A 15,954-nucleotide genomic window follows, 5' to 3' on the forward strand; every position below is an offset into this window, starting at 1 on the left:
TCTAATCTGAGTACATACCTCCAAAGCTGATACAATGTTTTCTGGCAAACAGAAACACTTAGTGACCCTGTAGCCATCCAAGTTAAGGTGGTTTTTCTCAAACTTACCCATTTTGCTACCAAGGATGATTTAGAACTTGGAAGAATTGAATCCATGGAGGCAAAAACTTAAAAATTCACCAGTCAACTTAAAAATTCTATAGATGACTTGGCGGCTGACAACAAGTCTCTTTATGCAGGATGGATCCATGAGCTCCTTTCTGGTAAACATGTTGCTGTGTTCACTGTACATACAGAATACAGCAACCATCTAAGAAATACTTGTGAGCATGCCAGGAACTACTCCATGTTCTGGATCTCTCACTTCATGCCATCATGCTATCATCCCCCCTGTACAGCTGCAGGAAGCAAGACTGGAGAAAATCAAGGCTGTTGCCACTAGCTAACCAAGTGTCCTCTCCACAAAACCCCACAGGAAAAATACTCTCAGGTGTTAGTAACAAGCAGAGCTCCATATCTCATCACCATTTTGACAGGATTTTTTGGTAATTCATTTGACATTTATACTATAAATCTTGTAACTGTTTGTTTCCTTCCTCATGTTTACTGCTAGAAAGGGAAGAGACAAATATCAGGCTAACTTCAGTGGGTATATAGTTTTATGACATAAATTTTATACACTAATCTCCCTCTTCCAATTTTTCAACTATCATTTTCACTTCACTCTAGGCCTTTTTGAAAAAAGGCAGCTAGAAAAAATTTTTAACTTGAGATTTCAGAACTCTGTTCTAGCTAAAGGATCACAAAAGGACAGGTAAAATGTTTGCCCAGAAATCTACCTTTCCCCACCTCCAGCCATCCCCATCTTCTCTCCCCCGCCTCCCACATACATCTCTAATTAAACACTGAGGGATGTTCCAAATAAGGTCTTTATCTACATTATTGTTCCTCCTATAATAAACTGGATTTCTTTTTCTCTCCAGTTCAAAATAAAGATTCCTCAAGACATGGCACTTCACATCATTCTTTCAGAACTAATCTGCAATATTCCTAAAATATAAGATAAACACTACATTTCCTTGGTGTATTTAGCATAACCTGGATTTATGCCATGATGCCTAAAATGCATTATAGATATTGCCAAGAGGAACAGAGGGGAACCAGAACTAAATAGAGATTTGCTATTATTTTTAATTATTGAAACAAAAATAAAAGAGTTAGTTAGCAGAGATCCTAGAAGATAGAACATAAAAAGATGCTGCAAAGACTTACTACCTAGACCAGAAAGCTCAGTTAGAAGTACATGCATAAGGGGCTGGGGATGTAGCTCAAGCGGTGGCGCGCTCACCTGGCATGCATGCGGCCCAGGTTCGATCCTCAGCACCACATACAAACAAAGATGTTGTGTTCGCCGAAAACTAAAAAATAAATATTAAAAAATTCTCTCCAAAAAAAAAAAAAGTACATGCATAAGAACCTAGAATTGGGCCAGGGTTGTAGCTCAGTAATAGAGCACTTGCCTCACATGTGTGAGGCCCTGGGTTCAATTCTCAGCACCACATAAAAATAAATAAATAAATAAAAAGATATTTTTTTAAAAAAAGAACCTAGAATATAACATCAAGTCCAGACACCATGTAGGTTGTGTGTTTGGCACTTTATATAATAAAAAATAGACCAATATGTAGGCCAATATATATAATTTTAAATATTAAATAATGAAATAGAAATAATTAGTTAGTTTATTATTTACAAACTCCTAAGAGTGTCCATCAGCAGCTATGATAAGATATAATCAAAGCTGCATTGATAATTTTATGGGGCATAAATACCAGCTCATGAAAAGAAAACCGCCTTCAAAAGACATGGTGTAATTTTGCAGTTAACAGGGGGTAAGCCAGTCCATTATGAAACATGTATATGAGGGTCCTTACTTTAAATACATACTATTGCTCAGGACAAGGGATGGCTTCTATTTTTATATTTTGGATAAGGGCCACTTTCTACATAGAAAAAAAATAATTCATATGTTTATTGATAGATAATTACATATTATATATTTGGGTTTATTTATGGATCGTTTCAAATACTGATAAGTAATTTATTTTAATTTCAATGCTATCAACTACACTTATTGTCAGGCATGCAAGCAAATAAATAATAAAAGTTAACTTAAAAAAAAAAAAAACTTTTCTTCTCACTGAACTGCATGGTAATTTTGTACACTGAAACCCTCCCAGAAATCCTCAAGGCACCTGAGGTTCCCCAAGCAAGACTGATAAGAAATCTCAACTTGTTACCTGGTATTTACTGAGCACAGCACTTTTAATATGTAATATCTGATGATGCTGATGACAATCTCTAGGCAAGGACAAACAGCTGCAGAAAAAACCTCTCAAGGGGGAGGCCAGCTTGGGGTGGGGTTAGACTCCTGTCATTTAGCTCAGAAAACTTGTGTATTTGCCTTTCAAGTGCTTATTTTAGCAAAAGAGTTCTAATTATACTCTTCAGGTAAAAGTGAGGACCCCAAGACCACATACTAAGATGGTTTCCGTTGCAGTTTCCATTATTAATGGTTGATAATAGAGGCAAAATCTGGCTGGCATCATAAGAAGTCTGAATTAGTATTTTTAAAGAAACATAATTCCATTATGTATGGCGAACATGAATTATTTAAAAATAAGTTACCGAAAAACAAGAATCCCCACTTAAAGGTACTTTAGGAACCTGCTCTAATTAATAAACAGAATTGAAAAGCAGCTTACCCTATAAAACTGCAGTTCCTGAAGTCTTTGTAATGTAAAAAGTTCATTCTCCAAGTAATTTTAATTTTGCTCTAGCAAAATCTTTTATGTCCCTATCTATAAATATAAAAATACATCTGTACCTATATACTTATATCTGCATAGAGAGCTAGATATAATTTTCATAAACAATCTGAATGAAAAGTACCTCTTTCTGTGTCTGGTACACAAAGGTGCTCTGTAAATGTTGATCCCATTTCTTCCTTCCTTTGCAAAGGGAAAGTCAAAGAGCACTATTTTTCCTTTTTTCCACCCACCACAAGCTCTGGTGATAACTTGTGAACTTAGTACTCCAGAATGTTCACTCTGAGCAGGACAAAACCACATTTTAACTTGTCCCTTAGTTGGCTATTTTAGCCACTGTACAGAGTTTAACCATTCAACATAAGGAACACCTTCCATAACCTCAATTTCCCCTCAACCCCACCCAGAAGCAAGTGCCTGGCAATCCCCAAGAAAAGCTTTGGGCAGTTTCTCAGAGCTCTCACACAGTCCTATATCCAGAAACCAGGTTTGTTGGTCCTGTATTTTGACTGAAACCAGGTTTGTTAGTCCTTTAACTTGACTGATGGGAACACAGTAGGGCCAAAAGACCTGGAAAGGCCAGGTTAAGCGGGACAGCAGAAAGAGGGAACAGGAGCCATCCAATAGGAAGAAGGAACCCTCCACTTACACTCACACCCCAGAGCCCCAAAACAGTAGCTGAATTTTAATGTGAAGTACATTAATGTGAAGTACATTTTAATGTGAAGACAAAATTTACCTGTGCACCAAATACAGAAAACTAACAGTTTCCATTTATCTTTCTTGTGGTCAACACTTGCACAAATAAATGGGAAATAGAGTTGGAAGACACAAAACAATGGTTAATCCAATGGTCATTGATAACTGGATTTGCAATTGCAGCCCTAGAGTCCACTTAGACACACAAATGCACACATTCATACTCTCATTCCACACACATTGTCCATTTCTGAACCTTTATGGCTTCTCTTTTTGCAGTGGACTAAACCCTGGCTGGGCAATAGGAAGAATAGTCTTTAGTTGCTATAGACAAATAATCCATAATATAGTTAATGCACTCATGGGTAATTATATATAAAATATCTAATGTTAGTTCATATAATTCCCTCCCCTCATTCTGTATGTAGGTAAATGAGATGCAGATAATGCTATGGGGCTGAAGCAGTCACCAAAAACTAGGGGAAATGCTGCAAGAGACATGTTAATCTTATTAAGACCAATTCCAAGATCTTCATGCCTAAAGTTTTCTACCTATACCCAGAAAAAAGGGGGACTACATTCACCTACACAGCAGTACATAATCATACTTTTAGAGTTGAAATGATGAATTCTCTTCATTTTCACCCTGTCTACTTTCCAGTGAACCAACTAAAGCCAAATAACCAGTTAATGACATACAGAGAAAAAGAGTATTCTTGGTGCTCCTAAAAATATCACCCTTCCTTCCCACTTTCCCACTACCATGGTATCAATTCCACACTCACCCCTCCCAACCTCCATTGTCTGCAAAAGTAGTCAAATAATAATAACAACAATAATAAATTTTCTTCAAGGTAGTAATTACCTAGTAGGGAAAAAGAAAGCTCAGTGATTCTCTGGAAATGTTTGTGTCCTATATCCCATGATGACAGGCTTGAATCCACATGAAGATGGTCTGATGGAGACATCTGTCTTCCCACTTATTACCTGGAGTCGTTCAAATGATGGCCAATCAGACTGTGTGGTCATTCTCTCCCCTTTCCAAAAGCCCTTCCAACACTTTTTGTTCTTCTCCTTTCAGTTCCTTCCACCTCTTTCCATTGCATCTTCTAGTTCTCATTCATGTCCACGTCTAAATTCCTTTCACTCCACAGAGAGTACAGACCTCAAGTACACTCTTTGGGAATAAGCACTGCCCCAGGAAAGCCCTTGTCCTAGTTACTACATCTACTACCAGTGTTACCTGGATCAAATCCCTTTTAGCTTTTCCAGGCTCATCTATCCATCTGTAAGGAAGAACACTAAACTAGATTTTCTCTAAGATCCTTTCTAGTTCTAAAAATTCTATAATAAGTCCAAACATCTTAACTGGTCAGATGTAATGAGGCACATAGAAGGAAAGGCTAAAAGTTTTCTACCATCATCTCAAAAGTCTCTTCCAACTTCTCATAATGATAATTTTTATCTTGGGCACTCTTCAACTCACTCAAATTTGACTCCCATCTAACCATGCCACTTGCATTGCTAAGAAAGATCACCAACCTCACCTTCTACCAAATCCAAGGGCTCCTCTTTGGTACTCATCTTACCTGACTTCCCAGCAGCTTTCAGCATTGTTGGTCCCTAGATCCTTTGTAAAAGCTCTCTTCCTTTGGCCTCGGATACTTCACCCTCTTCCCAGTTTTCCATCTATTTCTATGTCGCTCCTTAGTCTCTAAATGTTGGCACTTGCGGTCCAGTCCTCTTTTCATTCTGTTCTCTCACCCTGGATAATGTCACCCACTCCTATGACTATAAATGTAGCTATGTGCCTAGGACTCTCAGATTTCCATCCCCATCCCTGGCCTGTCTTTTCAGCTCCAGCCTGTATAGCCAATTACCTATTCCATCATCCTATCTGGATATCATGACTTCAGACAGAACATATTTAAAAGGCTGAACTCCTATCATCCTCCACCGCTCTTCCTCCAGTGTTCCTCTTACAAAATGTTAGATGATCTCCCAAATTTCTCAGAGCAGAAATCCAGAAAAATCCATTCCTATCCATTGCCCATCCACCCATCTGTAAATCCAAGTGATTCAACCCATTTTTCTCCATCTCTTTCGTCTCTACATTTGTCCTACACAAAATCATCTCAGTTGAATCTTGGCAATGGTCTCCTCAATTTTAACATTGCTTCCTAGGATGTTCTCTCCATCCAGCAGTCAAAGAAATCTTTCTTAGGAACACAAATTTTGTCTTGTCATTTCTTTGCTTAAAAACCCTGTAAGCAATGGTTTTCCAGTTGTGCTCAATATAATCCTAAATCTTTAGCATGATTAAAGGCCACAAGTCATCTAGGACAAACCCACTCCAGGCCACTCTCTCTCTATTCATGTGATTCAGCCACATTAACCTATCTGTTTCTCCAATGGGCCTACCTCCTTCTCAACTCTGGGTCTTCACATGTGTGCCAAGAATGCATCCCTCATTATTCTTCTAATTCCTGTTCATCCTTTAGGTCTCAATTTAATATTACTCTAAGGAAGATATATTTCCTCTCATGTAAATTCACCCACATACATAATACAATCTCTAAATTGTCTTATCAACTAAGTTTATGTCCTTACATAATGGCTGGCTTGTTTGGCTGAATATTAGTTGTGGTCCTAATTGGAATATATTTTTTACATTCAATGATACATGTAAGCCCCATTTAAAAAAAACATATTAGAGCTTAATCATGCAACTTTTCTTGCCATTTTGATAAGCTTAAAAGAAAAAAAGCATCAATATTGAGTTAGATTAAGTTTATACAAGTCAGTAAAAGTGATCAACAAATTTGTTGATTACCAGGTATCAATACTTCAGCTTTAGTCTGAAAGTGTTCTGCAGTCACAGCAACCACTGGATGAATTATATCCAAGATAGATAATATCCAAAGTCCCACAGGATTCATCCTGGGGAATTCAATGTCTTTACTTATATTCGTAGCAATACTAGAAGATGGAGGTGTAAGTGCTATTTCTTTGTGCACATGCGCGCACACACACACACACACACACACACACACACACACACAAAGCCCAGATTCAGAAGTTAATTGCAAAGTTATTGCAAATATCAAAGTATTTTTCAGGTATCATCCAAGAATTCATAGAGCATCTCTAGTAGGAGCATAATAAAATAGACTATTAACTGCACCTTGCACAAAGTAACCATAACCAGAGGAGGAGGACTTGCCTCATGTCACCCAGAAAGACAATGGCAGAGCCAGGAATAGAAATAGGTCCTGAGACTTATTACACCACCATGTTCTCTAAGTCACAGGACAGCCTGAATAAAAAGCAAGTGAAACCTGAACAATCAGATACTGATCTAATTTGCCAAATACATGCATCTATTGGATTCAATTACGAGCTTTCATTCTAAATCAAAGACATTTTCTTTATTTTACAGTAAAGATAGAATTTCTTGTTGAAAATTTAATAATCAACTGGGGGTTTGGGTGATGACTTAACCAATTTATAAATACATAATTCTGGCCCTTAACACTGATTTATTGGCCAATATCACTAAAATCCAAAACCTATTTTATTTTCAGGAGTTCTGGCCTGGTAAAAGTTATTGAGCATCCCACTATAAAAATATTCAATAAAATAATATCTGACAAAGCTTAAGCAAAGTCTGTTCTCCTTTCAAAATCAAAAGATAGGTGAGCATATTGGATACTGCACTTAGGAAAGCTGCCTTCTGATTCTAACTCTACGGAAAGGTAAGAACAATTAACCTGATTTAAAAGCTTTTTCAGCTATTCAGAGAAAGGAATTATTTAAGTCACCTATACTGCTGATTCAATTGATGTCACTCACCACCCTCACTACCTTCACCTTTCATCCCACCTGGCAATCAGCAGCCTCAGAGATACAATGTTCAGAACCTCCCATGAACCCCTGGCACAGCAGGCTCTCACCTCAAACCTCACTATCAGCCAAAAAAGTAAGATAAAAAAATAAAATAAAATAAAAGCTCACTACAGCAACAAGAGGGCCTTAGCTGATCTTTATTCTATTCTCACTCTGCTCACCCTCATCAGGCCCAATTTTCAATTCCCCCCAATGATTGTGAATTTTGTGATGATAGAAATGGGGAGATATTTAGCTCAGGCTAGAATATATAGAATTATTTCTATACTGTTGCATAATCCCATTTAATTGGCACTTAAATTACATAATACCCAGTAGGGAACAGAATTATTCTAGTCTATGCTGCAGAGGGGGTAAAATGTGCATGTTTATAGACATACACATGTATTAGACTCCTCTATCCTTACTAATGGTACAACATTACACACTTGAATCTGTTTTGCAGAAGAAATAATACTGCAGCCTTTGTTAGACAGTGAGCCAGCATTTGTATTTCACCCTGTACACAATCACACCTTAATAGACCTCTTCTTGGGAAAGGAGACTATTTAACAAATTAAGGGCAATAGATATATCAGAGCAACCTAACCATGAAAATTATATCTTATATCCAAGCGTACAGAGAATCAGACTGCACTTGAAGAGAAGCAGACAATAGTCCCTGGGAAATTTCACTTGACCATTCTGGCTTGACCTTTCTAATTCAGGAAGCAGTAGGTAAGCATGATTAGGAAGTTAAAGGATAGATATTGAGAGAAATGAATTAAGCAAGTTGAAAGAAAGAAAGAAAAATTATTTAAGCCAATTAGAATTTTTTAGATTAGTAATAATCAATGAAAATCATGGACAAATCTGTCTCAATCAGAAAGAATGAAGAATGGTTGAAGAATGGTATAGTACAAAGTATTCCTACTCCTAACACCAAGTACAGAAGAAACACTGGTTTTGGTAATTATCAAGAGTTCTATGGTGAGTGGCATGTTCCACTGCTCCCATTTTACAAAGAGAAAGAGACCCAAAATCCAAGCTATAACTTGCTTCCTTCATTTATGCAACGATTCATCCAGAGTAAAGCCTTAAACTTTTATTTCTCAAACCAATGCTTAGCCATTTTGCTTCAACAACACATGAATAAAACAAATGGTAGACACTTCCAAAAGTAAATATAAAACAATATGTCTCACTAGTCTGACCAGATAAGAAGCTTCTAAAAAGAAACTCAACCTACAGATAAAATTTTTGCAAATGCATCATTTCAGAATTTCTGGATCCTTGTAAAACACCATCCAAGTATCATGTTCAATTTGTTATGGCTTATTGCCATAAAAGAATGTTGACACTTAGGACAGAAAGTGGCTTCAAGAGGGCTTTAGACCCACTGTATTAACAGAGAATTCTCTGCAATTAGAAAACTCTGGGAAGTGATGATGTCTAGTTCCAGTTTCAAAAACCCATAGAACTATCATCAGATTTCCTTAAAGGGAAAGAAATCTATATATACATATTTAACTTCACTGACGCAGCAGAAGGTGTCAGGCAGCTACAGAGCTAAGTGCTGCAGCCTTGAGGACCTCTGGCTAGCATTCAGCTTAGGCCGCAAGGAAAAAGAAACAGGGAGCTGGGAAAGGTCTGTAAGGACTCAAGCTGCTCTGGGAAAACTAAGTTGCCACTCAAGTACCAACCTTTAAACACCTCACTGGGTTTCTTTTAAAGTTTTCCAGTGTGTGGATGCTTTGTTTCTTTTAAGAAGGCTTTTCCTTCTGCAGTATTTGCCCAAGTGTTTCCTCTGTACACACTGTTTCTGAGCAATTAGAGTGAACGGCAGAGAAGAGGTCAGCAAAATGCAACCGGACACTTATATCCACAGCTCAGAATAGCCCCAACCCCAAGTCGGCCCCTCCCTTCCCATCCGATAGGTTTTCATTCACTCCTTCTCAGCAATTACATTTTGGGCCATTGTAATTATTAACAAATGCCTACCAAGGCCCCACTTTTCCTTTAGAATACTACCTCCAATGCAAAAGAGTAGATCATCCTAAAACCCTCTAACAAAAAAATAGGTTTAAGTCATTATGATTTCATATCAGTTAAATGTTGACCTCCAAAAAGACAAAAGCCACCATTTCACCTTTTTAGTCTCTCTCGTCAAAAGCTAGAGCAGAAGGGCTGGGGCTGGGGCTCAGTGGCAGAGCGCTTGCCTAGCCTGTGTGAGGCACTGGGTTCAATCCTGAGCACCACATTAAAAATAAATAAATAAATAAAATAAGCCAGTAAACACATGCTGTCCATAAAATGGGGTTGGGAGGGAGAGCAAGGGAGGAAGATTACCTCTAGATAGGGAATAGGGATGGGAGGGAAAGGGGAGAATGGGAATAGCAACGATAGTGGAAGGAGACGGTCATCATTACACAAAATTCATGTATGAAGATGTGAATTTGGTGTCAACATACCTTATATACAAACAGAGATTTGATAAATTGTGGTATAAAGGTGTATTAAGAATTGCAATGCAAAAAAATTATAAACGTGGTGTACTCCTCTATTGTTTTTTTTAATTATTTTTTTATTGGTTGTTCAAAACATTACAAAGCACTTGACATATCATATTTCATACATTAGATTCAAGTTGGTTATGAACTCCCAATTTTACCCCAAATACAGATTGCAGAATCACATCGGTTACACATCCACATTTTTACATAATGCCATATTAGTAACTGTTGTATTCTGCTACCTTTCCTATCCTCTACTATCCCCCCTCCCCTCCCCTCCCATCTTCTCTCTCTACCCCATCTCACAATCCTCTATTGTGATGTATGTAAGAAAAAAAAAAGCTAGAGCCGAACAACAAAAGAGGATAAAGCAGTGGTGTCTTCAGAGTTTCTTTTTCTTATCAATATAAACATATTTATATAAATATAAATATATAATGATAATGACCTTTGTGAAATCAAACAGAAGTAATACCAAGGATAAGATCATTAGAGACTATATCATCATCTCCTTTGATAAAAGTACTAAGAGAACTAAGTTTCTAACTAAAAACTTAAAGATTTAAGAGGATTATATAAATTCTACATATGCTTTATTTAAGTTATTCGTTCTTTTAACAAATATTTAGTATCTACTCTATCCCAAGCCCTGTCCTACTTTTTTTCTTTTATTTCCCCAAAAAAACCCTTCTGTAAACTCCACACATTTGCAAAAATGCTCCCTCTCTTAGTGACCCTCAGTAGATGGTAGAATTTGTAGCATTATTTTTCCATGCGGACAGGTGGGAGCATACTTCCTGTTGGACTCAGTTTTGAAGGGAAACCATCATGAGGTAGCATAACAGCTTTAAGAGACCGCCGATCAGGCTTCAGGAATGGAGACACATTTCAGACCATATTGTCTTGCTGTGCTTTATGTTTCCTGAGTTGCTGTTTGGAGTTGATTTAAGAGGCCCCTCCTCATGAAGTCAAAGCTGCCAAGGTCCCTGGGGAGTTACCTAGCCTTGCAGAGCCAAGGCCTTATCTCAAAGGATAAGGTGGAGTTTGCTCTTTTCCCCTATTGCGAAATTTGAGAATATTAAGTAATCTGTTTATATCACACAGATCCAAAATCCAAGCTGACTTTGTAAAGAATAAAATATCCATAGGATTTCCTCCAGTTTGCAAATAGCTACCTGGGACTCTTGCTTCCTGGGATTCTTGCTTCCTGTCTCAATCTTGGCTCACCCAACCAAACCTGGCAATTTCCCCATCTGTGTTTGAAATGAGTGGCTGTCCTTCATGGTCAACATTTCTGGGTCATTCCAGTAATGTTAATTTGTCATCTATAGACCAATTCTCTAGAAGCACCTGGGAAGAAGTGGGAGCTTTTGGTACAGAAACAAATATTAATATCTGAAATGCCAAAATGTTAAATAAACTAATACAGTCCCTTCCCAAAATGTTCACTTTATAAAATCATACATAAGGTAACCAATAAAAGGAACAAACAAAAAAGAATTCAATTTATTTTAAAGATTAAAATGGGCACTTGGTTTCCTTTTTAGAGAATATACCTCTAAGCCATTAACACATGAGGGAAATTATATGAAAACAAGGTTTAGGTCTTTAAATATACACCACATAGATAAATTCATTATTGAAACAAAAGATGACTCCTCTTCTGACTCACTCTATTCTTACTGAGTTTTGCAAATGATGGTTTTTCTATTGAGTTTTGAGAATGTGGATTAAGTGTCATGCCACCCACTGAGAACAGAGTTGAACAAGGTGAACTGAAGGCGTGGTTTGAACTCTCAGTCTCTCTTCCCTTCTCAGAACTACAGAATTAGAAGGAACTAGGAGACAGCATCAGGCTGAGCTGATGCTAAGAAGTATTTTTAATGCATAAACATCCAAAGTAATAGAACTATTGGACATTCATCACATAAATAATCACTTAATGAAAATACATCTTATTTTTGCAGATTACTAAAAAAAAAAAAAAACAAAAAACGAAGTTTTAGGTTTACTTTTTTCCAAGTATGCTGCAATATACTTTAATTATTTTTATCCTAGAAGCAAGGGAAATAATTACTTGGATAAAACAACTACTTGTATTTGAAAATATACACCTAAGATGTTCCAACTCCTTGTCTTTTGAATTCCTGATTCTTTAACTGGAGCATTCCCTTCTGCCATAAATGTACCAGAAACAAAGATTTTCAGAATCCAGATAATAACTCTTTGCTTTCTTTCAAACACAACCTTCTTTATACAATCAAAATATGAGATAGATTCATTAGAAAAACACCCCCCTTTATGTGTGATTCTTTGTCAAAAGTCTAGACAACCGAGTCACTTGTTTCTTAGCTCCCAACCACTGGAACCACAGATATGCCATCAAAACTATGTGCTTTTCAACTTCACCTAGAGCCATTATAAAACATGAGTCCTTCCACTTCCATCAGATGAAGACAGATGCGAAAAGGGGAGGGTCAAATAGAAATGAATTGTTCCCAACTGTTGTATCAAGACTTCTACTTAGGAGTGCCTCCATTCTTGGAAGTTCTGTACCAAATGCTAACACCAAAAGCAACAATCACCCTACTTGGGCCTCAGGATTTCAACAACAGGCAACTAAGTGTGCCCTGAATGAGCCCCAGGCACCAATCAATGAAAGATACCTTTAATATAGAGACCTTATAAGAATGAGAAAATGCACAAAATTCATGTGGCAAGTTTAACCCCACAAAGCCAACACACTTCTTGAATTTTGCATGTATCTCAATCATCATTGGTTGTCTTTTTGTTTCTACCCAATTTTGTGTTTGAAAGTCATGGGAAATAATTCAGGAAATAAACTTCTTCATCAAAGCTTTAAGAAACTGCACACACTATTCTACTGCAGTAGTGTGCTGTCAATCCTACAAACTTATAAACTCAAGATTTACATCTCCTGTGAATCCAACTAGGACTTTATTCTCAAAGGAAAACACACACCCAGTACCTCTCATTCCCAAGTTGTTTCCACTTTAATTGTCCCAACACTACAGGATAGTCACTCAAACATATTTTTTCTTATGCTGTAATTGTAATGGTTTTATCTCCTCTTTGACAGTGACAGAGTCACTACAATGAAGATTTAACATGGATTACACAACTCTTAAGACAAAAGTTTTGCTATTTGGCTTTCTCCAGCTTGAAATTTTCCCACAGTTGTGCTGTAAAAATGCAAGGAACCCATAAAACAATATGAGAGAAAATATTGTAGTTTCCGTTTTCCTAAGAAACTTAGGCATCAAATTCTTATTAGTCAGTCTCAAGAGCATAAATGCGGGAAGTGGGGGGAGGGTACCAAGAATCATGAGAAACAGCCTGAGACTGTTCATACTATTCAGGTCATCCCAGGTGGTAAGGAGCATCACTTGCCCTGGGCCTGGTGTTCTCTTCACTTGAGGAGTCACTCCAGAACACACAAGACCCTCTTTTTCCAACACACCACTCTCTGTTCCAAGATTTTTAGAGGCACTTAAATGCTTATGAAAATGACAGTAGTCAGATAAAGTCTCCAAAACACATATAAATTGTCCCTCGGGTGATTTTAACAGGTAGAATTGATCACAGGGTTCATCTGCAAGTTTCATTTAACTCTGATTATTTTATAAAATGTCACTATAAATATCAATAATAACTTGTATATCTGCGATTCCTCTACATAAATACTTTAGTAAGTATTAAGGAAGCCCTGTCTTCTCACTGTCAAATAAGCAGCATTATGTCCACAGTACTGATCTATCCAGGGACAAGAGAAGGAGATGCATACTGAAAGCATCACAGCACCAGTTAAAATATACCTTTTCTTTAGTTTCTAACAGACACTGGGGAACTTTAGTGAAAGAGGTCCTGGAGGCTTAATTTTAAATAAAAAAAAAATGCCTGTCCATCTTTTCTTAACTAAAACTCATCCATTTTACCACTCTCAATATCCTCAGCTTAGACCCATTTTTCCTGTAACAATGGTATTCACCTTCTTCTGCAACATCTGTTTCTCTCCCCTGCAAGCTACAGAAAAGAATATTAGAAGGAGCTGCCAGATTCATTTATATAAATCTAGCAGCTCCCTGGAATTAGTCATTGAAAGGTGGTTAATTTTATCTAGTAAAATATTTAGTTTTGATGGAGAGGCAGAGATAACACTGGTATCTGCTTTAAAATAAGACTTAAAAAAAATAACAGGTAATACCACACTCATTTAGATTCTGAGGAACCAATGAAGTTCTTAAAATTACTTTCTGTGTTAAAGCAAAATGTAGAGATTAAAGCAACTCCATAGATAAGCTTTGGTTTTTAACTTTCGTATGCTATATGAAATGGGCAGATGCTACAGAGACATATGTATATGAATATACTTTCCCAGACCCCAAAAGCTCACCTTCTACTTCTTCTTCATCACACACATGTTTAAGGAAGGAAGCCCCTCTGTCCAGGACAGCTTCATCCTCCATCCTATAGTAATAAAAGAGAAAAAAAGAATGCTCAGACTTCTCCTGGAGTGAGCCACTTGAAGCAGCCCAGCTCCTGGGCAGGTTAACCTGCAAGCTGTTGTTCATGTTAACAGGGCAGAGTCTCTCTTCCTTTGGTGGCTGCTACTCCTTCACGCAGCTCCTCTCATCTGGTGCTTGAGAATATGCCGGCCCCACATAGCTTCAGCTCTAACCTTGAGAGGGCACCCACATGGACAGGTAAGAGAAAATAATCCCAATCCTGGAGGCTGGATGGTGGGGTGCTCCCCTCTTGGGATTTGCAAAAAGAAAGAAAAAAAAATGATGAAAGCAAAAAAAAAAAAAAAAAAAATACCAAGAGAGGAAGTTTGGTGTGTCTGGAGTGCTCGTGATGATCGTTTGTGGAAATCCAGTTTCAGTGCTTAGCTCTTTAAACACCCACTGCACAAAATGTATACCCTCACACACACACATGCACACCCACCCACATGCAGAGAGCGACAGGGAGTTAGGCTAATGCACAGTGGGAGCCTAGCTTCCAGCCAGCCTCTTAATACCAGCACAGCCCAGTATTCTCTGTTGAGTGGCAAGCTTTGAGTCACATGTTGGCCTTACGGAAATCTGACATCTGAGGATTATCCAGCAACCCGGCTTCGGCAATAGGCACATATACATGCCGCCCATTCATTCATTTTCCACATTCTTATCACACGTCTCTCTCTATGTATATCTGCCCTGTTAACTCTTCCCTGAAAGTTCTTCATTTTGTAACCACATTATGCTGTCCTCCTGTCTCCTTACATAATAGGATCTACTCTGCAATTTCATATGCTAAATAAGACCTCAGAATCCATCCAAGGAATGACAGCGTTTTTTACAGCCTCCCGATGCCAAACATGTTTCTAGTTTATAGAATGAGTTAAGCTTTATTTCCATACTCTGTGGCTCCTTTTCATTGCATTTAACTTTGATATACAGAATTCCATGAACTCTATTTATAGCAAAAGCAGAAAGAAATCCAGAATTGCTCAAATGCTGCTTGTGTAGTACCGGTCTAGAAACAAAGAACTTTCTCTGGGGACAGCTGCTCTATGTCATACCGTACATGAGCCCTGCCAGAGAACCAAATGTTCACTCTGTATTCTATTCATCCAATTATATGCTCAGGCATTGAATACGGCAAGTCTGCTTTCAATATTGTCTCTATAACTTATTCTTGTATTTCAGATATTTGTTATAATCTATGTGGTTATGCACTGAATTCATATTTTCCTTCTTACTATTTTGGGAGCATATTCACCTCACAAAGCAACAATCTTAAGCATAAAAAGTCAGAAATTTGGTGTCAAGTAGCCTTGAGTTTAAAAGAATCTAGTTCTACCACTTAGTAGCAATGTCACCTGGAGCAAAGTACTTGACTTGTTCAAGCCTGTTTTTCCATGTATAAAATCGAGGTAATGATATCAACTTTGCATCAGTTCAACACAATGATATCAAACTTATGTTGATTGCTTTGAGATTAGATAATACACCCAAAAACATTTTA

At 37.5% G+C, this 15,954-nt stretch overlaps 1 protein-coding gene across 2 annotated transcripts in view; it reads right to left on the reverse strand.

Moving 5' to 3' along the window:
• Slc4a4 (solute carrier family 4 member 4) overlaps positions 1 to 15,954 on the reverse strand; it is a 319,583-nt gene that overhangs the window by 262,364 nt on the left and 41,265 nt on the right. Inside the window, exons 1-2 of one of the 2 annotated variants that reach the window (XM_026402583.2) lie at positions 14,764 to 14,944; positions 14,339 to 14,412 (exon numbers count right to left, since the gene is read on the reverse strand). In XM_026402583.2, the coding sequence (XP_026258368.2) occupies positions 14,339 to 14,412; positions 14,764 to 14,882 (193 nt within the window). In that variant the 5' untranslated portion in view covers positions 14,883 to 14,944. Of the gene's footprint in view, positions 1 to 14,338; positions 14,413 to 14,763; positions 14,945 to 15,954 lie in introns of those variants that run through there. The other variant, XM_026402584.2, reaches the window with a different exon arrangement.

The sequence above is a fragment of the Urocitellus parryii genome, chromosome 10, assembly GCF_045843805.1.
Source record: "Urocitellus parryii isolate mUroPar1 chromosome 10, mUroPar1.hap1, whole genome shotgun sequence".
Classification (NCBI taxonomy): Eukaryota; Metazoa; Chordata; class Mammalia; order Rodentia; family Sciuridae; genus Urocitellus; species Urocitellus parryii.